A 27,548-nucleotide genomic window follows, 5' to 3' on the forward strand; every position below is an offset into this window, starting at 1 on the left:
AAAATTTGATATAGTTTCTCTCTCCAAGAATTTTCAGGTAGTTTCTCTCTCTAAAATTTGATACAGTTTTTCTCACGAAAATTTTAAGATACTTTCCCTCTCTAAAACTAAAATTTTTGAGATAGTTTCTCTCTCCAAACAATATTAGGTAGTTTTTCTCTCTAAAATTTGATATAGATTCACTCTAAAAAATTTTAACACTATCTAAAACTTAAAATTTGAGATACGTTTTATCTCTAAAAATTTTAATAAAGTCTCTCTCTTTAAAAATTAAAAATTTAAGATAGTTTATCTCTCTAAAAATTTTGAGACATTTTTTCTCTCTAAGAAGTTTAGGTAGTTTCTCTATCTAAAATTCGATATAGTTACACTCTCTAAAATTTTGTGATACTCTCTCTAAAACTTGAAATAGTTTTTCTCTCCAAAACTTTTCAAGCAATTTCTCTCAATAAAATTTGATATAGTTTCTCTCTTAAATTTTAAGATATGTTTTCTCTTTAAAACCTGAAATTTGATATAGTTTCTCTCTCTAAAAAATTTGGATAGTTTTTCTCTTTAAAATTTGATATAGTTTCTCTCTCTATAATTTTAAGATAATTTCTATCTAAACCTTAAAATTTGAGATATTTTCTCTCTCGAAAATTTTTGACACATTTTTCCTCTACAAATTTGGAGGCAATTTTTCTCTCTAAAATTGAATATAGTTTCTCTTTCTAAAATTTTAAGGTATGCTTTCTCTCTTAAACTTGAATTTTGAGATAGTTTCTCTCTCTAAAAAATTTGAGATAGTTTTATATCTCCAAAAACATTCGGGTAGTTTCTCTCTTTAAAATTTTAAGGTACTTTCTCGATCTAAAACTTAAAATTTGAGATACTTTCTCCCTCTAAAATTTTTGAGATAGTTATTCTCTCTAAAATTTTAGGCAATTTCCCTCTCTAAAATTTTAAGATACGTTTTCTCTCTAAAACTTGAAATTTGAGATAGTTTATCTCTCTAAAATTCTTGAGCTAGTTTCTCTCTAAAAAATGTCAGATCCTTTCTCTCTTTAAAATTTTCTATAGTTTCTCTCTCTAAGATTTTAAGATACGTTATCTATCTAAAACTTAGAATTTAATGTAATTTCTATCTCAAAATGTTTTTAGAAGGTTTCTCTCTAAAAATCTTTAGGTAATTTTTCTCTCTAAAAATCGATATAATTTCTCTCTAAAATTTAAGATACTTTGTCTCTCTAAAACTTGAAATTTGATATAGTTTCTCTCTCTAAAAATTAAAATTTGAGATAATTTCTCTCTCTAATTTGTGGGGATGTTTTGGTATAATTAATAGTATTTAATAAAATGGGCAACTTCGGTACGTGAAAATAGTATTATCATCAATTGTATTATATTGTATTCCCTCTGTCATGCTTACACAGTCATATTTTGGATAACCCAATTTTTTCTTGATTTTGTGTACCCATGTTTTGACCCTCTTTCTTGATTACAGAAAACATGGTTATATATAAAAAAAACGTTGCCAAACATATTTTATGCAAGTAGCCTCGACATACAAAACATGGTTTTGGATACCCTAATATCTAAACGTCCCCAAAGTGATTTAATTAGTTTGCATACTTTATCTTCTTGACATTGAAATTCAAAACCTTCAGGTTGAGTTGTGTCGATTTTCTTATGTAGTTCAACTCTTAAAAATACAGACTTTACTTTCATTTGATGAACCTCAAAATCATAATGATTTGCTATTGCAAATAGTATTCTCATTGAAGATTTTCTTGCTATAGATGAAAAGGTTTATTGAAAATCAATTTCTTCCTTTTGGCTAAACCCCTTAGCACTAACCTAGTTTTATTTCTTTCAATATTACCATTGAAGTTCAATTTCTTAGGGTACACCCACTTACAACCGATTGCCTTTATATCTGAAGACAAATTTAGTATCACCCATGTTTTATTGCTCATTAGGAACTCATATTAATCCTTCATATCTTCTAGCCAACTATTAATTTCATGTGAGCTAATAGCTTTTTTAAATTATTGGGCATTTCACTCAATTCATTATAATGAACATAATAATCTAAATAACTAGCTTTTTCAATTTCTCTAGTACTCCTTCTAGGCTCCTACAACTTAGAAGTCAAATCAACTTTAAAAGAGCATTTAACATCACTTGTCCTAGGGTCTGGTGGTTCCTCTTGCTCACTTTCTTCTAAAAATCTAATTTGCTTATATATCAGTATTTGAAAGTCTTCAAAGTAGTGAGCTTCTTTGATGAAAAAATAATTTTAAAAAAAAGATTCGATTGAAAATTATAAAGAAAAAGATAGATATGAAAAAAGAATTTTGCTATAAAGCTTATGGATAACTACAGAGATGTGCAATGACTATGAAATTTTTTTTTCTTGGTCCTATAATGAGTGAGTGAGTTTATTTTATAAGCATTGAAGCTTATCGCATTGCCACATATGTCAAGTTTTGCATCCAATGGTCTAGATTTCTCTCTGTTCATATCAATAGCTTAGCCTTCCCTTTTCTATCATTCTCTCTCCCAAATAAAAACATTTAGTATAATGTGACCGTTAGAATATCATTGATAGGTGGTTAAGAAAAAGAAAAAAAATGAAATTTATTATAAAAAGATAGTCAAAGGATTTGAATGCAATGAGACTGTTATAACAAATATTTAATATAATTAAATTAAATTAAATTAAATACATTTAAAAATAAAAGATAAGAGATGGACCACGAACACTATGGTGGTTTAGTGGCCATACTCCAACACTCCCACTTGGCCAAAAGGCCGAATGCACCAACGTTGCTAAGCAACAAGGTTTTGCTCATTTAAGGTTTTACTCAATGCGACATGCTTCGCTAGAAGGCTTTGTAGTATTCAAAAGATGCATCTTGGGGAAAACAAAAAAATTTATTTAAGTCTCATCATGGTCACATGCTTGGAGAATATTTCAACAGTCAATCCCGTTGTTGAAGGATATGCTATCATATCATTGGATATGCTATCATATCATTGCCTTTAAAAGTTTGCCTATTTCCTCATTGGTTTTAAGTTTCAAGTGTGCCTTTAATCGCTGGGCCTTTTGTTTAATAGGATTCTTTAAAAGTTTGCCTATTTCCTCATTGGTTTTAAGTTTCAAGTGTGCCTTTAATCGCTGGGCCTTTTGTTTAATAGGATTCAACTCATCCCGTATGTTGAGATGATGCTCAACTAGGGCAAGATTCAGTCCAAGCATGTCGCTGTAAGACCAAGCATAGACATCCTAGAATTTTTTGAGGAAGGCTACCATCTTATCTCGTTCTTTGGATGACAGGGACCTCCCGACCTTGGTTATTTTTGGGTCTTTCTCGAAACCCATTTTGACATCCAATGTCTCCTCGACGACGACCACAAGGTTACTATCGAATTTCTGTTTAAATTGTTTGACGTGTGACCAAAGTTCTTCTAGCTTGGAATCACTTTCGACTTGCTCATCTGTTTAATCCGAGATAGAGAGGTCTAGCTCGTCACTAGGAACTACCACTATAGGATTCTCATATTTGTTTGGGTTTTTTACGTCTTCGAAAGTGTTTTTTTCAATAGTCTAAATTTTCATTAGATTTATTAATGAATTAATAATTACTATCACATGCAAAAAAATATTTTCGATAAACTAATAATTACGAATTAATATCATTTTTTAGTTTACCAAAAAATTAATAATTACAGTTACATACAAAAAACAATTTCGATAAATTAATAATTACAAATTAGTACTATTTTTTTGGTTTTTACCAATAATTACTGGTACATGTAAAAAATATTTTTGATAAATTAATAATTACGGATTAATACTATTTTTTGATTTACCGATAAAAATAATAATCACTATCACATGAAAAAAAATATTTTCAATAAATTAATAATCAATAATTACCAATAAATTAATAATTACAAATTAATACCTTGATAATTAAAAATTAATTATCTTATTTTCAAGGTGACGCCTAGGCGCCCACCTTTACACCGGCAGGCGGGCACCTAGCAAACACCGCCTAAGACAGCCTGCCCGGTCCACGATTCAAAAAATGCCGCCTAGGCGGTGAATTTTCGTTCATTGGGCTCACTGATTTACTAATCAAACGAATAGAAGATCGAGTTTTTCTCCACAATCTTGAAAGCTTATTCATCGATGCATTAACTAAACTCATGAAACATAAAACAAATGATTATCAAACTAAAAAATATATATAATTTCTTACTCACTCAAAACCTCAGGGGAGAAACCCCAACTTGAATTATATGAACCCATCATATTTACAACAAATCAAGAATATGCTATCAACCTGTTGATGCGTCTAGAACTATTGTTATGGGGCCATCTGCTCATAAAATTACTTAAACAGAGCAACCACATGTCGTTAAACGTCTAATCCCTCTGAAAAATTAGGGCTGAACCCAAATGATACTCATTGCTCCAGAATTCTGTTTGAATCCCCACCCAAAAGTGCGAGTACGTTAACTAGTTCAGACCACCTGAGCATCAGTGACCCTTGGGCTGATGGTTCTTGTATTTGCCTTCTCCCGCCATATTCAGTTGCTAAATTTGAAGATTTTGATGCAATGAATGAACTTTCAATATCAGAATGCTTCAAAGGCCTAGGGACCTGGAATGGCAAATATCAACTAATAAATATAGAGGTGCTTCCAAACTAAAGTCGTCATTACCATTATTTGAACATACCTTTGAAGTTTCTTGACCGTTCTTTTCTTGCTCTAGGAGTTCTCTGATAGGAATATAAGCTGCTTGCCTGCACAGCTCTTTGAGATCAGAACCACTGAAACCCTCTGTTAGAAGTGCGATCTTTGTATAATCTATATCATCGGCTACATTTTCCCCATTCAGTATTACCCTCATAATAGTGGCCCTCTCAGAAGCATTTGGCAGTCCAACTTCAAAAGCTCGAGAAAAACGCCTAAGTATGGCTTCATCAAGATCCCAAGGCCTGTTGGTTGCAGCAAGAACCATAATACGAGCATTTCCTGTTCAAAATCAACAACAAAATATGTACTAGAAAAAACGATCATAAACCAGCACGTTCAAACTAATGTTTTACTTATCCTGATGATGAATATACATAAAACCATGAGGAGAAAAATCGCTTCTCTGATTCTTGTCGTGCAGTGTTTATTCTACAAAGAGAACCTGGCAACATCTCCTTCAAGAACTAGAAAACAGTTACAAATTGAACTCTAGGACCATGGTACACAAGCCTCTAAAGAAAGGTACGGACATGCCCTTGTTGAGTATTACTATCTAGTTTGCATTTCCAACCTGGGGATGGCTCCATATAAATTGAACTCGAAGTCTTCTTCTAAAATCCCCATCCCCAACCCCAACACCTCAACATGTGTGTGACACACATACGTGCACACACATGCACACACACAGAAAAACTGCTTATCAACATCCACAGGGAGTTTCTCAGACTCAGTTCCACATGTAAAAGTGTCACGGAATTACGTATTTTTATTCTCAAATGATGAGGATTTACAGCAACAATAAAAAAAATTTAGACTCCAATCGTGGTAGACACCTGATAATCACATTGCACAGAGAGAGAGAGAGAGAGCAGTAATATCAAAAAATAATTTTTTATGGGTTAATATCAAATATCAATTTTTCTGTATATGGGAATATACTGACATGATTAAGGGACCAATTTTTGTTGTTCTTAGTAGGAGTTAGGACCCATTTAGTAGTAAAGTGCCTCACTATAGGCTAGAAGTTGGAGGAGGACAACCTGTTCGTGCAACAAGTACAAGAAGGAAAAATCAAAATGCATAAAAATAAGAAAATAGGTGAAGAATGAGAGAGAATGAAGAATTGTTGTGAACAACCAGCAGCATCGTAAGATAGAGAGCAAAATGGAGCGACGCTGATCATAGGTAGGGACGTGCTATCAAAAGTAAATGAAGCGACGCTGCAAAATGGAGCGACGCTGATCATAGGTAGGGACGTGCTTTCCTACCAAGTCGAGTTCATGGCCACAAAAACAAAAAATATCATCTTATAATTTTATCCAAAATAAAGCATGACTAAATAATGTCTATTAAAACCTTGACAAAATATTTCTTTTTTGACAAATATCGAGACTTTATCCAGAGATCATCATCACATGCAACACATCATATTATAGACATTATTGGGAGGATGGTCACTAAGACCGAGTTCCATCAAAACACTCACAGAGTGCTTACATATTTGAATGAGTCACACCCATCTCTTGTGTTTCATCCTTAGGGCTCAAAGCCCTTGATCAAATCACATCTCCATGTGTATCACTACCTTAAGTAGTTCATACTCTAGCACAAGGAGGCACTAAACACAAGGTATTCATAAATCGACTCTTTCAAATTTGTTAGCACATATCACTTAATATCTATACACTCCATACATATTCAGAAAACAATTAGCCAAAATAAAACCAAAGCATATTAAACATAATAAGAAGTTATTGAATCCTCTTTCCCTATATAACCTTACCATGTAATGTGGGATAGATTTCATACCTCAAAACTATGTAGTGTGGTACTTGGATTTTCTTGCTTTATTGTTTTTACTTGTTTGACAAGCTTTTGTGATCTTGGAAGAGGACGCAACTGTTTCACATGTCATGAAGTGTCCATCTCTTAGATTCTCCCTGTCTCACACAGTAAAGAAATACTTATCTTCATCCCATCATTTGAAAATATCACAAATTTGATTATCCCACTAATCTTTAGCATTCCTTTGCTACCACTAAGTCTCTCAATGTATCCCTTCACTTCGAAGAAACCAAGATGATTTTATAGGTATTATATTTCTTCTTCTTTCTACTATTCTGAGATCGAACATTCTTCATATAGAGTATCTTATCTCGCCAACTCTATATTACTTCTCTCTGAAGGTTTACTATACTAAACTATACTCATGGCACACTATAAAAGCTTCTTAAATGAGCCCTAAATAAGTCTCCATAATTAGGAATCCAAAGATGTGCCTTAACATACCACATCTTTTAATTTACTGCAGAATAGAACATGAGCATCCCATGATAAAAATATGATATCTCTCAACTTATAAAGAGTTTATCTCCAAATCCTTTTCAGTATTGAAATAGACTAAAAAATATAAAATAGTGCTCAGTTCAATCCCTAAATCATACCATTTAGTGAGTCTTCATTTTAGTGACATTTATGTCACAATGTAATTTTTTTCTCAGTAGAAAATCAGGTTGAGCACCTCTCAATAAAAAATTGTTTATCTCAATCCTCAAAGAATTTCTTCCTGAAATCTTTTGTGTTGAAAAGTAGACTCAAAACAAAATCATAATATCATAGTGTGAATGCCAAATAATACTTATCTTCATAGAAATAAAAAAGTGATATTCACGTCACAAAATAAATCATATTGCAGAATTCCAGGATGAACACCATCTAGTAAAATTCTCTTTACTCTCTACCCTCATGGAGTTTCCCTTTCAAACCAAATTTGTTTGAAAGTAGACACATAATAGTAATACATTTGTTTCCACAAACCTCATATCACTCTGTCAACTAGGCTCGATAAATATAGTTATTCATGTCTCAATGAAGAACATACCAAATTGTAGAAAATTCAGAATGACCTATCTTCAATCCAAAATTTTTATTCCTCTTCTCTTAAATATTTCATGGGGGCCCATTATGCACATGGGCCCACCATGTTGTTGGAGGTGGGGCCCATGGAGCCCCCTATAGGGTGACACGCCCCACCCCTTTATTCTCTTTCCTTATTTTGTGGGACATGACATGTGGTTATATGTTTGGAATATATTGACTAGATATTGACTTGATATAATTTAAAAGATTTTGTGGAAAGTATGAAAAGGCTTGTGTTATTTTATGGTATGCACAATATTTTGATTAGATTTAATTTATTTAATTTTTATTGATGGGAAAATGGTTTAGGAAAGGAGGATATGCACCTTCCATAATGTTGATGGCCCATCTATGGAATGGATGGCTCAGATCTCTCACCTTACAAGCCACCCTTGATCGATGGTCCATGTTCAATCTCACTTAAGAGGCAAACTATGGGAAACCCTAGACTTAATTTTTTCTATAAATAGAGGACCTCCCCTCCTCTATTCTCTGCACCAATCTCTCTTCTCTCTCAAATAAATTTTATTAGAAAATAGACTCAGAATGGAAATCTAAAAACTTAGTGTGGGCTATAAAACATTCTGTTAAGAATGAAAATAAAATCATGACTTCCAAGTCATTAAAATAGTTTTCGTTTCAGAAAACAGCACTCGTGCGCCCTTCAATGAATAGAACCATATCTTTCAAACCACAAGGAATTTCTTGATGAAACTTTTTTTATTTCAAAATAGACTCAATTTGATGAGTTATAGTCAAATTTCAACTAGAAATAAAATCATATGGTTGGTGGGAAAAATCATGGAACTCAATGAACAGTTCCTGGAGTTTGCAAGGTCAGAACTAAAACCCATCATGGATGAGTTTGTAACTCTCAATTCCCTTAGGATCTCTCAATGACAATTTGAAGGTAGATCCTACTCTCAAAGACACAATATTACTGAAGTATGCAATATAAAAATACATCATTATCTTCTTCATGTCACTGCTCCAAAATAGCCTAGAATACTGATTATGCAGAGTGCCTTTTCGGTGTTGGAATATTTCAATAATTCTTAACCGTGGGTGTATTACTTGACCACAAAGGTCATTAGCTTTCTTATATCTCATTCCCAGGCTTGATCAAGACTCAATAAAGAGAAAAGACAACTAATGGCATCAAGTATCAATAGCTCTGATACTAATGAAAGAAAGACTAATGTGATCTTGCTGGGGAATATATATTTTATTTTCTTCTTTTCACCCCTTTTCTTTCCTTTTCTTTTTCTTTTGACATGGATCACAACAAATAGTTTTACTACAATAACTCTGGCTGCACATAAAATAACACTAACAAATCCAAGTGCTTAAAAACCTTGATGCCACATCTTATGCTTGAGAGTACAACGATTAAATTGTAAGAAATAAAATGGAAAGTGCCGGAGATTATCTCAACCGGGCTTATTATACCCCACACTGCGTCACCACCATCCGATGGTGTGGGATCGATGATCTAGCTTCAATTTCAACCAAGAAAGCAATTTTAGGCCAAACTTTTCTATGGAATTATAAACTCTCCCTTTTGATCACAAATCTTTGAACATAGGTCCAAACTCCCAAAAACCTAGTTGAGCATATCCTCTACTACCCAACCGTTAGGTTTAATCAAGATGAGAGAGAATGGAAGATATCCTAGGGTTGGGGTGTTCCCCCTCTAGGGGCTCGGAGAGAAAGAGGCTAGAGAGAAACCTAAAGAGAGAGGAGAGAAGTAGAGCGTGCCCCTTAGAAAGGGAGAGAGAGTTTAGAGAGAGAGAAAAGAAAGATTGGTGCAGAGAATAGAGGAGGGGAGGTCCTCTATTTATGAAAAAAATTAGGTCTAGGGTTTCCCATGGTTTGTCTCTTAAGTAAAATTGAGAGACTTGTGAGGTGAGAGGTCTGAGTCATCCATTCCATAGATGGGCCATCAACATTATGGAAGGTGTATGAACCATTATCCCCCTTTCTTAAACCATTTTCCCAGCAATAAAAATTAAATAAATTAAATCCAATCAAAATATTGTGCATACAATAAAATAACACAAGCCTTCTCATACTTTCCACAAAATCTTTCAAAATATATCAAGTCAAAATCTAGTAAATATATTCTAATCATATGATCACATGTCATATCCTACAAAATAAGGAAAGAGAATAAAAGGGTGGGGCATGCCACCCTAAAGGGGGCTTCGTGGGCCCCAGCTCCAACAACATGATGGCCCCATGTGCACAATGGGCCCCTATGAAATTATTTATATATAAGAAAAAAAAAACTAGAAATAATTTTATAATATTATTTGAATATTTAAAACATTATAAAATCAATATCTTATTTTCATAAGCTCAAATTTTATAAATAAAATATCCAAAGATTTATAAAAATTCAAATAAAAATTCTAAAATAATATTTATCATAAAATGAACATAATTAAAGTAATATGATGGGAAAAGGATCCATATGGCTTAGGAATCAACAATCATGGGGCACTGCACCTTCAACTGTCGACAACAGATTACACTTACTTAATTAGATCGACCCGGTGTTTCCCATGACCCACAGTCCAAGCAGGGGCTCAATAGTAGGTCACCAAAGTCTGGCAATGAGCCAAGGGGTCGCAATCCCAGTTTATAGATTTCAGGTCCTTCCCTAGAGATGGGCCAAGGTCACCTAGACTTGATATGACCACAACTCCTATGGCATATAGGGGTATCTCTCGCACATGAATACGCTTCACCCTAAAAGGTGGCTTGCTTTCCCGAAATGGTCTATCAATATGCATGTCGTGTGATGGTACATGGATGAGGCTTTGGCCCTCGTCGCTGAACGCTACCATTACACACAAGGGTCACACAGTCCCTCGGCTCACTCATCCGGGTATACTTTGACCTCATCAAGGGATGACCCATTAGAACCCTTATCGGTTTATACTCTATAATCAGGAAATATGGGTTTTTCTCAACCGACTAGCCTAGGCCGTCAAGCACAGTCCGGTATCAGCAACCATCGGTTTGCTTAGTATGGTCCACGAGGGACCACACTCCCATTGAGTTTATATCTACATCAAATGTCTTATTAGAATCACTCAAAAGGCCTTTAAAAGCCACATAACCCTACAGTAAGCCCAAAAGGACATAGTTGGAAGAAGTGAGAAAAAATATGGGGACCTATGGACTCACTGAGAGTATAGCCCTTAATAGAACAAAATAGCAAACCAAGATTCGTGTAGCCGACTCCAATTAGTTGGGAAAAAGCTTTGACAATGATGTATTTCCCTCCATTATCTCTCGTGAATGTTTGTTTAGATGATGTGGCCATTTAAAGGCCTTATAAGAGCATGAATTGAAAATCTTCATATAGTGATATGATGACTCAAGTCGAAGCATGGTTTGGATGGACTGTGTGGCAATTCTAATGTTGTAACTCACTTGAGTTTCGATGTATATTACCAGGCGATAGAGTGAAAATTGAAATAAGCTGATTGATGTCTAAAACCCTTAGCCTAGGGCATATGGCACAACCGATAAGGGTTCGTAGGGTCATCCTTTGATGAGGTTGGAGAGATGCCCAGGGTGGTTGTGTGAGTGTATAGAAACCAATTCTCTTGACTTGGACTACAAAGTAGATAAAAAAAGCCAATACGCTTTTAAATTTTTCAATACATTTTGAAATTACAATTTGTAAACACAAATTTCAGCAAGGTCACTGTACTCATTATCATCATAGCCTTTTTCCAATTAATTAGGGTCAGCTACACGAATCCTGGTCTGCCATTCTGCTATATTAAAGGCCATACTACAATTGAGAGGATAGAAATCAATGAGCTATTCACTTTCAAATACACTCAATTGAGAGGATACAACTCAATTGGGGGTCCTTGCGTATGAACAAAACAAGTTATAAAAGGAGATCAAACTACACATGTATAATATACATTTGACAATTCAGCACCATTAAAACTTGCAAAGCAAAATTATACATGAATGAATTCAAAAAAACTCATCACAACATGATCTCCATCATATCAACCTACATATGCTCAAGTGTACAACACAATATAACAATGGGAAGTCAACCAGAGCTATCGAGTTCCCGGTTTACAGCCTTGAGTCTTAGCAATGTGCCATTGGGTAACATGAGATGGCATATCTCAAAATTGGTCCAATTCATTATCTCGTATGTGAGAAGCCAAGTATCTATTGATACACACTTAAAACATGAAAGGATTTCCAGAGATCTAAAGATCAAATCAAGTGGAAAAATCATAGGAGAAAACCGGGTTCTTAAAACACAAAACCGGTTCAATTGAGTTCACAATCCGGCACACAAAAATTCGACATAGTCTCTTCTTATAAAATCAACAATTCAAGAGAACAAGATGAAAGTTGAAGTGACCGATATGATCATAAAAATCTCAGAGAAACATCAGCCAAAATAATTCCAAAATCCAAGGAAGAAAGCTCATTGAAAACTATGTTAAATAGTGAATGGATGAAGCCTTTAATTATATGGATAAAGAGCGATCAATAATCAATCAAGGGATCAAAGATCTAATCACCAAAGGATGAAGTAATGTTGTTGTAATTGAGAATTTACGGCAAGAAGAAACTAAAGAAATCAATGGAAATAAAATTGATCTTACTCAAGAAGGCTTGAAGACTAGATCATCCAAGACTTGAATTTGAGCTTTAAATCACCATTAATGGAGTAGAATGAGACCTTCAATGGGGTTCTTCTCTCACCTTTTCTCTTAAGATGGAAAATTTTTGAGAGAGGAAGGAAGAAGAGACCTAGCTGGAGCAGGCCACTTCTTGGAAGAAGAGAGAGAGGTGTGTGCCATATTTGGAGGGAAGGAATTTGTAACGTATGAACTCATGTGTAAAATGAAAGATCATGGGGTGTTTATAAATTTTCAACCCTCAAGTGCGGAGATGCTTCTAGATGAATGAATATTAGTCCTTGATGTCATCTACCAATAGCTACAAAGATGCATGATCCTCGCCCACCATCTACCATCAAGATAGGTGATATGGATTTAAACACCTTTATCCTCCTTTATAATTCACTCCAATTTCCCTTGTTATCAAAATGCCCATACTCTTTACATTTATAAAGCTAAAACCAAGATGCAGGATATGCCCTTATGGTCATTTGTCAAAAATTCCAGCAAAAAACAAATCTTAGAAGTTACCTCCATTTCGTAAGAGCATGTGGGGCTAATTAAATCATGCCATGTAAGCTAGGTGGTTAATTACACAATTGCAATATACCCTTAGGGTTAGGCTTGTAATTACTAACCCTATATCTCTTGTAGAATCCTCCACACATGTGCACAAACCCCCTTGCTTTAGGCATTAAACATGTGCCAAAATAATTTTTTCAAAATTCAATATATTACAAAATTCCAAAATTCAATACATTTAACTTAAATGAACAAATCAACAAAGGACGTGGGGGTCCCTTGGTAGGGTTGACATCACCCCCACATCATCTCCACATGGGGGGAATGTGGAACTCCCCAAGCCGACACGTGGATACCCATTGGCCATTTGGGTGTCCCCTTTGGATCCTGGAGGACTGTCCTTGTTTGTCATTTTTTTCAAACAATTCTGAAAAATGGATTTTCTTGCCTAGAAAAATCCAAAAAAATTCTCATAAATCCATAAAAATCATTTTAATGATTTTCCATCAAATTAAATCATATTGGCATTGATTAAAAATATTTACATAGGAAATTAGGATTCTTGGAGTCGAATTACAAAGAAGCACTCTACTCAAGTAGACCTGGAATCCAAAGCCACCTTCTCGGTATGACCCAACAAACTCATGACCCACAGTGTATAATCAGGGGCTCATGTGGTCAGTCTATCAAAGTCAAACCGATGTGCGACTTTGAATCCCCAAATGTAAGTGGATTTCAAATACACCCCCTAAAGGATATGCACACATAAGGTGCAGGGTTCCCTCTCTTAGCACATGTGCATAGCTCTAACCAAGGGATCGCTAGAAGAGCGGCTTCCTATGCATTGTGACTGTATATGCACATGCTATGAGAAGGTTCTAAGAGTCAGGGATTTAGGCCAATATCCTCTATTGGCCCGAACCTTCTCGTACAAGGCTTTTCATCAGCAAGCTCATACATAAATCACTTTACCCTAGCCCAACACTCAGTCATGGGGTTTACAACTAACCCTGACTAAGAGGTAACCCTCAACTCTCTCGGTAGCTCCTATGCATAAATCCTCGTCATGACTTAATCGGGGTTCCATGACTCTTGATCCTAGTCGGCCAAGATCCTAGAGTCATGCTGCTCTTTTACTCCCACTGAAGTTAATAGCCATTGAAAATGTCGCATTTAAGGTCTTGAAAGCACATAATTCCAACATGTTAGCCAAGGGACTGGGTGTGACCCTGTGTGTGGTGGTTAGCCGGAGAGGACAAAGCTCAAAATCCTAGTCATTGTCATCACACGGCATGTACACTAGATAGCCATCCGAGAAGCAGCCATTTGGGGCATGTCATGTACATGTGCGAAAGAGATGTCTCCCTGTAATACTGGATTGCATTGGAAGGACCTATGAGAGAGAGTGTGTGCCCAATGGGACCTGTAATCCATGGGTTGTGGGCCATAGGCTCCATTGGGAAAGTTTGAGAAGATGACAGAGGATGCGGTTTCCAAAAGGGATGGAGTGCCTCAGTATATTTGTGTTATCCTTGACTCCTTGGATCCAATTCCCATCAAAATTCATTTCAAAATAGTTTAATGTCTAATTTGAATTTTAGGACATTAAAATGATTTTCTAAAACCCTCTGAGTATTTTATTTTACCTAAAAGGATTTTTATGTAGCTAAAATTTTCTGAATTTAATTCATTCAGAGAGAAAATAAAAATACTTATGGGGCTCTAAAAGTCATTTTATTAATTTCTAAAATTACTAGAGGGTGTGGGGACCAAGATTTGGTTGGGGCCCACCACATGGAGCCCATTGTGGGGGTGTCGGGCCCACAAGTTGCCTACATGGGTGGCACCCCCCACCTTCTTTATGTTTCTCTTTCTCTCATAAAGTAACTTGAGGGGGAAGTTTCCCATGGAAGAGAGAAGGGTGATTGAATTATTTTTTTTGGGAAAGTTTTTTAATTGATTGAAATCAGTATTATGTATTACTTTATTTTACATAATCAAATATTTGATGAGAATAGGGTTAAGGAAACTGAGGGATAATGGTTCTCGCACATTCCTTTTAATCATGACGACCGAACTAAAGAATGTAAGGGTAAGATCTCTTCACCCATAGGACTCTAAGATCTACAGTCGAGATTGAGTCTCCATAATGATGACAAACCCCAAAACCCTAGTTTTGCACTATAAATACCCCCTCATGGGAATGATTTCCACACACTTTGGTATTGACCTCTCTTCTTTTCTCGCTCTTTCTCTCTCTGAATCCAGCACGCCCCACTCTCTCTATTTCTTCTCTCTCATCTCTCTTTCTAGGGTTGGGAAATAAATAAAGAGGGGACTATGCCAAAGCCATAAAGGGATGGCACGCCCTAGCCCATAGTAAACCTAGGTTATGAAGAAAGGCTCTATCCCATGCTATCTCATGCTCTCATATCTTGAATAGAGTTTTGCCTAGGCTTCCCTTACTGTAAGAAAAGGTCAAAAGGCAGTGATCCCATGCGCCATCGGCGGAGGAGACCCAATGTGGGGTGTTGGAAGTGCTTGGGGCTAACCCTTGGCAAGGTATTTAATATTCTAATAGCTTCAAGTCTCTTGATCCAATTCATGCATTGTGTTTTGTTTCATTGTAATAACTGTAATGGCATGCAAGTAAAGGTCCTAGATTGTATTAGGGTTTATTTTTATGAATTAAAGATGTAATTTTGGACACTTGTAAGTCTTCTAGTCGATATGAATAAAAGAAAGAAAGTAACAATTTTTTTAGCTGTATATACTTGGCTAGATCACATTGTCCTATCTTTCAAAGTTCAACCAAAGAACCATAAGTCAACATTGGTTTCAAGTCGGTCTCGTTGCAACTTGTTCTTTGGTAAATTTCACATCCTTTTTATCAAAAAAATTTCACATCCTAGTCACAAGATTAACTTCTGAATTTGAAATTTCAGATTGTTGCCTTAAGCTAATTGATTTCCATCATAAAATCCTTTATTTGTTAGAGCTATATTTGTTCAAACACCAGGTAGAAAAATGTCACGTCAACCAAGGAATACTTTAGTTTAGAGTTTGGATAGAGCATTGATGCATTGTGTTTTACACAAGGAGCATGCAAAATTACTGTATTACTTTATTTCGTGAGATGACACATACCAAAATTGTGTCACAGATGTTCTAGTAGCCTTACAATAAGTACACTAACATCCTTTCCTCAAATAAAAAAAGCTACACTAATATCCTAGCAAGTGTTTCTTTTTCCTTCAGCATGCTGCAGAAATATAAAGAACTATAAAAATGTTTGGTGATTTGGTCCACTTCATGGTTATCAGATGCACGCGTATCACACAATCACAACAGAAATAATGCCCACAAGCAGGGGTAAAATATTCATTCCCTACTAGTTTAGATTTTTTAATAGCTTTTGTCCACAACAAAAGTAATATGCCTGCTTTGTGGGTGCATAGAGGTGCTTAGCACAAGAACTCTTCTCAGCTACCATACCTTGTAATAGACAAACTAAATAGCACGGATGAACTCTTAACAAAAGCATATCTAAAGAAGGCTACAAATCCACAGAAGATACATTTGCAATCAACCAGTCTCCACATAAAATAAGGTTTGAGTACATCTGGCAGATGTTATGGTTGTCTATGAAGCAGTGTTACAAAGACACCGACACTCGTTTTGGTGTCAAACATGTACCAGGAGAATCGAGGACTTCATCTATGAAAACCAATATGTGGATATGGCAAGACAACGCATTACAAAAAATTTTTAAAATTAAACATAATGTTATATAAAAAACATCAGACATTTCTTTGCACAGATTTATTGTCCTCTTAGTGGTAAAGTGCACTGCTCCTTATGAAGGAGACTGTTGATCTAACCTTAAGGTGTGAGTTTTCCATTCTTTTATATTAAATGAATCTTTTTACAGTATATAACTATTCACTTTTCATGCAGGCTATTCACTCCTTTAGTATATAACTATTCACTTTTCATGTAGGCTAAGCGCTATGCGAGCACCAGTAGACTTGACCACTTCCACTTCAACATGTTATGGATTCCAAACCTGACCTGATGTTTATTTTTAAAATATTAACAAAAAACTCCCAGAGGGATTTGATCTTGAGCCCTCTTGAGCTAAGAAAGTCCACTCTACCATGTAGCTCAAAGTCTTTTATTGTAATAAAAATTGACAACATTTATATACCACACGTCGATATGTACTGAAAATCAATAAAATTGCCCTGCACATATGGTCAAGTGAGGCCTATGTCTACACGCGTTGACATGTGTCTAACTATCGACACGTGACACCATATATTGGAGTACTCAGGTAAAACTAGTATGAACATGGCACAATTGATGTCATAGAAAAAGAGTTTAGATTAATGAAATGCACAGAAAAATTGAAACCAATAATTTGAGAAAGAACATAAAAAGACATAAAGAGATGAAAGCACACTGTCTGTTGTCAGGCCGTCCCATAATGTCATAAATTCAGTCTTCATGTTTGTTAAGGTTTCTTGCTCAGTATTGCGGCGCTGACCCAATAGGCTGTCAACCTCATCTATGAATATAATGGCAGGTTGAAGCTTATATGCCAATGTAAAGACAGCAGTAACTGCAGGAATTACCAAAGGAATATCAGAACAAAACAATGTACTTGACTAACAAAAATAATGTACAACCAATCAGCACAATTACAAACTACGCAAACCCAAACCTGCACTGAAATATTTTCTAGAGAGGAAAAAATATGTCAGAATTTATAAACTTCTTAAAAAAGAAAAGCATTATGTCAAAATACAGCATGGCCATGATGATATTGTGCAAAAGTGCTCCGAACTAATCGAATTCAATGCATCAAAATAAACCCCACTTTTTGTCCACTATACAATTGAACAATATTTCCACTACATGCATACCGAGTTTTTGAGCGTCACCAAACCATTTACTCATCAAATTGGACACTCTCACATTGATAAAAACTGACCCAGATTCCCTCGCAATGGCTTTTGCCAACAAAGTTTTTCCAGTTCCAGGTGGACCATAAAGCAATACACCTTTTTGAGGAGCTAGGAGCTTTCCTCTTAAAAACAAAAGAGGCCTTTGGAGAGGAAGAATAATCAGCTCATGAAGGTCTTCTTTAACTTTTTCAAGACCACCAACTGCCTCAAATGTCACTTTAATCTCATCAGGGTTGATAACATCACAAGCTACCATATCCTGCACATGAGATTTAAGCAGCAAAATAAGTGAATCATTTCTAAATACAAAGAGAATATTTAACACAACATCTAGAGCATGACATCGCAAAGAGGATAGCAGAAGTAGCCAGAAATGAGAACATCAATTAGAATAGAAAGTAAAATATGATTCCTTTCCACATTAGAAATAAGAAACTAACAATGTTAAAAAAGGCAGAGGCGGCTACCCAAACACAAAGGCGGCCTAAAGGAAAGGGGTTGGGGTGCGGGCCTTATGTTGTTTGGTGCATTGTTTGAAAAGGCGGACCACCTAGTGCCTAGGCGGTCCAGAAAGCCTAGGCACCTTGCCGAGGGCTATGCGGCCCTATTAGGCGGCCTGCCCCAAGGCGGTCGCCTAGGGCATGCGCCCCACCCAGGGGCTGAAATGCCCCTCGTTGAGGGGCAGTTTTTTGTCTTTTTTTAATAAAAAATGGGGGATAATTGTGGGTTGTAGGTTTATTTGAAACTTAAACCCCACTAGACCAAATGTAGAGAGAAAAAAAACCTCAAAAAACTAGTTTTTGGTGATTTCCATTGGATCAAAGGGTTTCTCAAAGTTATGAGAAAACGATCTAAGCATCACCCATTGAGATTAGATTTAATTTGGATAATTTTATAAGTCTATTAGAAGGTTTTTTAGAATATTTTAACCTCAGAAAACACCTCAGAGGTGGAAGTTTGGAGATCGAGCAATCAAAGTTAGTGAAAATTTTTATTTGTTAGATTGCTTATATTATTTTGAGATGTTTCTTAGGGATCGAGCAATCAAAGTTAGTGAAAAATTTTATTTGTTAGATTGCTTATATTATTTTGAGATGTTTCTTCGGGATCTAATCGAAGTGGTGATCCCGGTTGGAAATATGGCTATAACACGAATCCTTTGGATAAAAATTGCATAAGATGCAATTATTGTGAAAATGATACAAATAGGGGCATAAACCGGTTTAAGAAACATCTTGCCGATATCAAGGGGGATGGTGCCCCATGTAAAAAAGCTCCTGATGCTATTAGAGAGAAGATAAAAAAATTTATGAGTCTTGTAAAAAAGAAAAAAGATGAGAGACAGGCATCCATAACAGAGATGAGGTCTAAGGTTCGAGTCAATTATGATGATGACGATAGTGATTAGGATGGGGAGGGGTGTCAAGAGGTAGAACAATCACAGTCCCCAGATTAGGGGGAAGGGAAAGGGAATTGTACTTGGTTCTGGGAGTGGGGAGGCCTAAGAGGCCTTGGGTTAGAGGGCCTATAGATTGTTTTTTGCCTCGGCTTGACCCTAAAGTTGCAGGAGAGAAAACAAAGAAGCAAACAACTATTGAAAATAGAATCAAGAAGGAAGCAAGAGATAGAGCTACACGGTCCATTGCTTGATGGTTTTATGAGACGAGATATCCCTTCAATACCTCTCGCCTAAGCAGCTTCAACACCTTGGTAGAGGCTATTAGCTAATTTGGGCCTGGAACGAAACCCCCGACCCCATATGCGCTATCAGAGCCTCTTTTGAAAAAAGAAGTGATTATCATAAGGGAGATTGTTGATGTTCAGAAGGATGCATAGGCTCAGTATAGGGTTTTTGTTATGACTAATACTTGGAGTGATAGGAAGAGAAGAAGCCAAATGAATTTGCTGGTGAATTGCCTCTTAGGGATTGTTTTTTTGAAGTCTATTGATGCCTCTAATTATAGACATGATGCCCATTACATATTTCAAGTGATGGAGAAGGGAATCAAGGAGGTTGGGGAGAAGCATGTTATACAAGTTGTCATAGATAATGCTGCTTCTAATGTTGTTGCTGCTAATTTGTTGCACATATCTTACCACACTATATAGACCTCATGCTTGAGGTTCTTAGCGGTTTGAGCGATATTCCAGGTGCAGTGAAGAAGGAAAAGTCGGTTATGACTTTTATTTATTGCCACACCCTCACCATCAGCATGATGCGTAAATTTACAAAGAAGAAAGAGATTGTGAGGCCCGAAGTCATGTGATTTGCTACTTGGTACTTATGCGTAGATAACATACATTCAAGGAGAATCTCGTAGAGGCAAATGTTTACCTCAGATGAGTGGAGAGCATGAAAGTGGTCCAAGAATCAACTTGGGAAGAAGGTGAGAGATATTATCCTCTCTAAGGCTTTTTTAGCGAGGGGTGAAAGGGCGGCGCTCTTTAGGTATTTTTTTCCTCTTGTCAAAGTCATTCACATGGTTGATAGTGACAAGCCCTCTATGGGCTACATATACGAGGCAATGTAGAGATGCAAGAGAGAGATAGCCCAAAATTTAGATGATGATGTCAGCCACTCTGAGCCTGTTTGGAAGATTATTGATGGGAAGTGGGATAGGCAACTACGTAGCATGCAACTAGTTATTTTTTGAACCTAGCTTTTTTTTATGCTAATAGGGATATACACACAAATGACACAATTATTATTGGATTTAATAATTATATAGATGCTAGTGGACGCTCCGAATAATGCGATGCTAATATCGATTAAAATGTCTAAATAAACATTAAACAACAAAAAATGATTGGAGTACATCACACTCGGAGCCAAATTCGCCCGTGCATTCCATATCATAGAAACACAGGTTTTTATATCATATACTGGGAACGGATCAGTTCAAGAGGTTTAATCCTCTATTACAATTTACATCAGTCTAAACCTAGACTGAATACCCTTGATTCGAGTCTTGAAACCTATACATTTGCTTCAAAGAAAGAAAATATACAAATATATGAAAGAAAGGAATAATACCAATGGGCATATTGGCCTGTATACCTGAGTTTAAATGTAGGGACACTATTCTTTGAGTTTTGCTCCTTCGATAACGGGCTTCAAATGGATCAAAAGCAGAATAAGATAAACTTCTATCTCTCTATCTCAGATATGTTTCAGAAGACTGTCGTGGAGTGGACCGTTTCTTCACACACCGTGTACACAACCACTCTATCTCTCTCTAAAAGCGATGATTCAACCTTATAGGGTCCAATTGAACCAAGCAAAATCGAGCTAATCGAACCTCGAAAAGCAAACCCCTCTATGATTGATCTTCACGATGATAATTACGTCGTTTATCTTGATAACTACATGGATTAAAACGGATTTATATTTTCGCACAGGTGTCTTCTAATGATAATCTCATGTTTCAGTCAATGGTCATCTTCAAAATATTCGAATTCAAATCTCAGGTTCAGCGTGAACACGCATGAGCAAAATCAGGAATCTGTTATCTCTTTATCCCCTGTCAGTCAAGCTTCTGCAACGCAACTCTGAGATGTCTTTGTAATTCTTCAATCGCTTTCTCATGGTAGATCCTTTGAACATGAAATTTGGAGAGATGAAAGAGGACTTAGAGATGAACCCAATGGTCCAAGTCTCTCTTAAATGGATCAAAGATGAAAGAGATATCATCCTCCAAGTTACTTTCTTACGACTGGAAATTGCATCAGCAAAACTAGTGTGTTGCGGATCCAACCGCTTCCAACACACCTATCAAATAATGCCACACCTTTTAAGGTGATAGGCCATTGGGTTAGGATTCCAATGGTCTTGGTCCCATGATAAAAGCCTTCATATCAAGAGAGAAATATCAATTTTGGTGACAGGGTGTCAACCTGGATGTAACATACGGAGTATAAAGTTTTTAAGGCTTTAACTGCAGAGGTATGCGGATGACGGGTTAAACCACCTCCAAATGATATGAAACTTCACGGTAAGGGATATCATGTCTCAAATATGATTCCCTGAGAATCACGGCTAAATCCCAAAACATAAAGTTTTGGGGCGTCGGTCAAGGTAAATCTTGATTGACGTTAGATACGGATATTGGGTTAAGCCAATTCCAAATCTTGTCCAATTTGTAAAATTCTTGGACATATAGGCATATTGCGGCCCCATGGTATTTTTAAGTATTTTACTGCATTATGATGTCACATTGCGAGGTATCCTTATTCCCCATCAGTTAAGCCTTATCTCCTTAACTGACGATGGAGTAAAAGAAACATATCACATCTCATCCAAAACTCCTCCAATATCCAGTAGAGGCATATAGGGGCCTTAGGAGTATATGTGTCCCAGAGTTTCGTATTAAATTTAAACGTCTTCGTAGTTTCTTATCATATGTCACGATGTACATGCATAACTGACGATTGAAATCAGGAAAATATATTATCAAAATGTATCAAGTTCCTCAATATATCACATGGAGAAGCATATTGTGGCCTTAGGAGTATATGTATCCTAGAACCTGTCTCCCAATGAGATGGCTTTAATATCTTTCGTCATCAATCGTAAGTTAAAAGATGAACATGTTTGACTAATGAGTCATTAGTTGTAAGTCACAACATATAGGGACTGACTAACGAGTCAGGGTTCCGAAGGCATATTGGAGCCCTCATATCATGAATCCTGAGCATATCATATCTTTCATATCATATTATCTCATATCATATGGGGGGTATATCTCGACAGGTTTTATTAAGAACCATGCTCATGTCTCATCGACTGTCTGGTAAGACCGCTATCAAGCGTGCGTCAAAAACTCCGCTTTACATTGACATCTTCAATTTATCGAGCGTTCGTCAAAACACCTTTGCTCTCATATTAGCATCTTCAGCTTATTGGGCATACTTAGTCTCATATGGTGACTAAGGAGTATATTCAGCATCCAATGTCTTCAAAGTTTTACGCTTATCAAGCTTACATACCTCATTTATTGTTAGAACATTCATCTGGAGTTCGTCAGAGCCCTTGTCTTACATTACCTTCAATCATACCGAGCACTTGTCAGAATGTATCTAGTCCAGTATGTGACTAAAATTACACCCAACAGCTAGTCCCTAATCCGAATATCCAGGATATTATATGCGCTGATGAACTAATAAGTTACAAGGTGCGGATTAAAGCCTTTTGGGAGTCCAATGGTTGTGAGGCAAATGACCAAAATTGATCCAGGTAATAATATTCTTAAGTTCCTCAAGTTCCAGATTCATTTCATGTTTGTAATTTGTTTTCCATAATCTATAATGCTATTATCCTATATCTTAATATTTCAGATCTATAATTAACAATTGTAATTCAAAATTAATTTGCAGCCAATTGGCGGAGCCAACATGGATGTAATGCTCCAAATTTACAAAAGTTGGCCATTCGGATATTGAGCCTAACCACTAATTCATCCGGCTGTGAGCAAAATTGGAGTACTTTTCAGATGGTAATTTAGTTTACTTTATTAGTTTACAATTTATAATTTACTAATTTGTATTAATAATTTAATACTTTAATGGTTCATTCTCAAAAAAAATTAGTACTTTAGTAGTCATTAGTTACTTAGTCTTAATTAGTTTACTTGTGTCAGTTGTAAATTTGTACTTGTAGTTTTGTAGTACTACTATTATATATTTAATTATTTATTTTTATTAATTAGTTTCATTTGATTTTATTCGATTCATACAAAGAAAAGGAACAAGCTTGAATCAATAGGCTCAATGACCTAGTGTATGTCAAGTATAGCCAATACTTGAAGGAGAGGTTTGCTGAGAGAAATACGAGAGACCTCCTCAGATCAAAAAATATGGTTAATGTTATGGAGTGGTTGGTTGAAGATGATGAAGCTGAGGGACATGAAGGATTGACATGGAGTATGGTTATGGAGGCCTTAGGGACATCAGCCAACCGTCCTAGGGCCACTAGATCTTCTTCCCAGAGGACAAGGGTGGAGGAAGAGGAGGAAGCAGGCAAATTCATAAGAGACAAAAGAGGATGACCATTATATTGAGGAGGGAGATGATTCCGTTGATGATGGATTTGACTCCGATGTATATGATACAGATGTAGCTGACCTTGCTTTTTCTGATAATGAGTGATGAGTCTGATGAGTGATGATTGAAGACTCTTTTGAGTCTTCAAGTTTCTTACATTTTTGTTTTCCTCCTCTTGGTTGTGTATTGTAGTTTGGTAACTTTGGTTTTGAAATTTTAAGTTTTAACAGTGTGTGGACTATGGATATGGACTTATGGACTAATGGAGTATGGAGGAGTGTATGTGTTATGTGGACTTGTGGACTATAGACATTTGATGTGCCCTAAGTCCCTAACTCTTATGTGTTGCATTGTTATTTCTTATTTTCTTTCAGTTTCTTGATAATGAATTGAAGTGCTATCTTGGAGTATGGACTAAAATATGCATCAATATGTATTTTTTTTAATGTCTTACTTTGAAATGCATGGAATTATGGACTAAAATATGAACTAAAATATGTCTCAATATGTTTTTCTTAATTTTTTACACAAAATCTGATCCTTAAAAACAAGTTTTCTCTCTACTGGACCGCCTAGGCGCCGCCCAGGATTTTTTGAAACACTTGCTTGGTGTGTGTTTTGTGAATGTGTGTATGTATGTGTTTCATGTGTGTGCATGCGCACGTATGTATATGCGTGAGGTCTCGCATGAAATTCTTAAAAATCATCCTCTTTTTTTTTTTTTATTTCTTTTGAATCTATATTTGTGAGAGAGAGGTCTTGAACACTTGGATATGTCCAAAGAGAGATAGAGAGTCTGTTAGAGAGAGGGACCTCACATCGAACACGTGGAGGTCTTCTTCTTTTTCTTCTTCTCACATGTAAAGAGGGAGCATATAGGTCCATGAACACTTGGAGTCCATCTTCTTCTTCTTCTTCTTCTTTTCATATTTAGAGAGAGCACATGGACTCAAGAGAGAGAGAGAGAAGGGCAATACCAAGCCATATTTTTGTTTGGGTAGATTTGAAATTTTTTTTTTAATTTTATTTGGGGGCCCAGACCGCCTAGGCACCAGCCTTGAGCCCGCCTAGGTGCCTACCTTAGGCATACCAGGCCAGACCCCACCGCCTAGGCTACACCTATGCGTTTTGTCAATCAGGCCACCTAAGTGGTAAGGCGACCGAATTTTCATTCACTGAAAATAAATGAGAATTTAATTTGCAATTCACAAAGTCATCAATGAAGAAAGTCCATGCTAATTATAACCCCAATGATGAATGTAGCAAGACATAATGTTCATTGTCCCTCAATAACAAACACAAACCTTTCACAACAAACACAATAAAACGTGCATGAAAAGAATACTCCAGATGCCTCAATTCATTCTTATTAATTAGATGATTTATTACCATGTGATTGCTAAAATTGTGATATGAGAAGAAAGAGTGTGCTTATATCTTTGATATTCTTTTCTTTTTCTTTTTCCTTTTTTTTAATTAGTGATTTGTTAAACTGCATACATCATGTTAGATCAATCAGGATGTCTAAACCAAAATACACACAGGTTGTAGTTGAAATTCCGTGTTTTAGGTATGGAAGGTCAAGAGTTTGAATTCTTGAAGTTTGTCAAAAAAACAGCAAACAAGCTCACCTCTAAATTTTAGGAATTGGTTATGGGCTTAAATGATTAGTCGATGACAATTGCAAGACTACGTCCCCACTGAACTATTAAAAAAATGTATGTATGAGATCTATGTTTTCTTTAGTATTTTATTTTGTAAGTATTAAGCCTTAATTAGTGATGATGGCAGAAATATGTATAAAGTCCTAGAGCATTGTAAGTCACTAGGGGTAAACTGCATATTCTTACACTTCCCTTCCCTCATCTTGGTCGGCCATATCTTGAGAAAAACTTGATGGGGTTTCAACTATTTGCAATTTCTTGAAAGAATTGCTTGAAATCAATCAGAGTTGTCAATTTAAACCTAACATAACTGTCATAAATAAGGGTTATAAAGGCTAATCCTCAAAGCCCACATACTTTTTGATATCAGACAGGTGGCTTTGCTCTTTCCCAACGGTATCATATTGACCAGTACTCAATGTGCTACAAATTAATGGAGACTGAGTGTCATAGGCAAAGAACCCAACAAACTATTTATTCTTAGAAGGGCCTAACAATCCAGCTTTGGCTAAAAAGCAGGACCCATGTGGCCCATTCCTGGTTTAAAAACAGTGCATAGAGGTTTAGCAGTTATTGTTCAAGATGGGTTACTGCTATGGTGAAAACAAGTTTGAGAGTTCTTGTCTCCAAAAGCAAACGCTATGACCATACCCAAAGTTCAAAAATCTCTTTTGTGCTTCTTTAACTTGTCTAAATTTTTCTGCATTTATCCTGAAATATCTACCACATTTCTCTTCAGAATCATTTTGACTTCCCATAATCATATGCCAATAATTCTTTTGGGTTCCTTTCCTATCCCAAAACATCTAAATTTAAATAATCTCCATCCTCCAGATGCCACTCAAAATCGTCATGTCACTAAGGTTCCCATGTTAAAGATGGAACTGATTTTGAAGAACCAGAAATGAAAGAAGAAAACGAAATACATTTCATATATGCAAGCCCTGAAGAAGAAGAAGAGAATAAAGTGTCAATGGAGTAAGGCATTGACCTCATAGGAATTCATGGAGGGTATAGGACGACCCAATCTCTTAGAAAGCTCCTTCTTCTTTTCTGCAGCCTTCTTAGCAGACTCTCTATTTGGGTCGAGTTGCTTAAGCCCAACCGCCAAAATCGCATAGCTCAAAGCAGCGCTGATGGCACAGAGGATCAGCTCCTGCCCTAACGGCAACCGACTACGACGACCCATTTTCCTTCTGATTCCCAATCAATCTTCTTGTATAATAATCTCTCTCCTCTTTCTGTTCTCTTAAAAACTGTTATGTTTCTCTTGCTCCTCTCTTTCTATGAGCTCCTGGTTCTCTCTTCCTTTTAAGCTGTCTATCCAGCGATTCCAGGGTTCTACAAGGCGACTCCTGATTCGGGACTCGTGACTTCGTGAGAAGTGGAAAGATAAAATAGGGCAACATATGTTGGGTACGGTTTGTATAGAGCCTACGCTCTATAGTCTAAACAATCAAATTAGGGCGTACTTTCAAAAAGTGTTGAAAATTATAGTTTTAATACTATAAATTTTTATTTTTATTTATAAAATTTAAAGGTTAAAAAATAATGTAGATCGAGATATCTACGAAAACTTGACAACCTTGAAAATTAATGGCAAAAAACTGCATTACAAAATATACTATTTTCACAATTTAAAATCCATTTTTTTTTCATGTCCATTCATCTTGCATCTTGATGTCAAGATGATCAATTTGAAGATATTTGAACATCAAAACAACCACTTCTAGTGAAATATTTGAGGTATGCTATTGTTTAGAGCCTGACTTAATATAAACTTTCCCCGTATATATTAAAGGGAAAGTATGGATTGTATATACTATGCCATCATTTAAACAATCGAGAAAAGTTTATATAGAGCTGAGGCTTTAAACAATCAAATTAGAGCTACCTCAAATTTTCACTAAAATAGATTATTTTGATGGAAAAATATCCTCAAATTGATCATCTCGACATCAAGATGCATGGACATGAGAAAAAATAGGTTTCAAGTTTTAAAAATAGTGTAT

General features: G+C 36.0%; 1 protein-coding gene across 2 annotated transcripts; it reads right to left on the reverse strand.

The window, feature by feature from the left end:
- Positions 1–4,217: 4,217 nt before the first annotated feature.
- LOC18422569 (uncharacterized) lies at positions 4,218–26,821 on the reverse strand. 2 transcript variants are annotated; one of them, XM_088860580.1, is made up of 6 exons: positions 26,528–26,821; positions 17,792–18,092; positions 17,329–17,487; positions 4,901–5,031; positions 4,733–4,799; positions 4,218–4,655 (listed from the first exon to the last, which is right to left on the reverse strand). In XM_088860580.1, the coding sequence occupies exons 1-6, from the start codon at positions 26,723–26,725 to the stop codon at positions 4,648–4,650; spliced, it is 864 nt and encodes a 287-aa protein (XP_088716706.1). In that variant the 5' UTR covers positions 26,726–26,821; the 3' UTR covers positions 4,218–4,647. The 2 variants fall into 2 exon arrangements, with proteins under 2 accessions (XP_088716706.1, XP_011623829.1); XM_011625527.3 differs by having other exon boundaries at positions 4,733–5,031.
- Between the last annotated feature and the right edge of the window lie 727 nt (positions 26,822–27,548).

Source organism: Amborella trichopoda, chromosome 3 (assembly GCF_054954075.1).
Source record: "Amborella trichopoda isolate Santa Cruz 75 chromosome 3, AtrichopodaSantaCruz75HAP2 v2.0, whole genome shotgun sequence".
NCBI classification, from domain to species: Eukaryota; Viridiplantae; Streptophyta; class Magnoliopsida; order Amborellales; family Amborellaceae; genus Amborella; species Amborella trichopoda.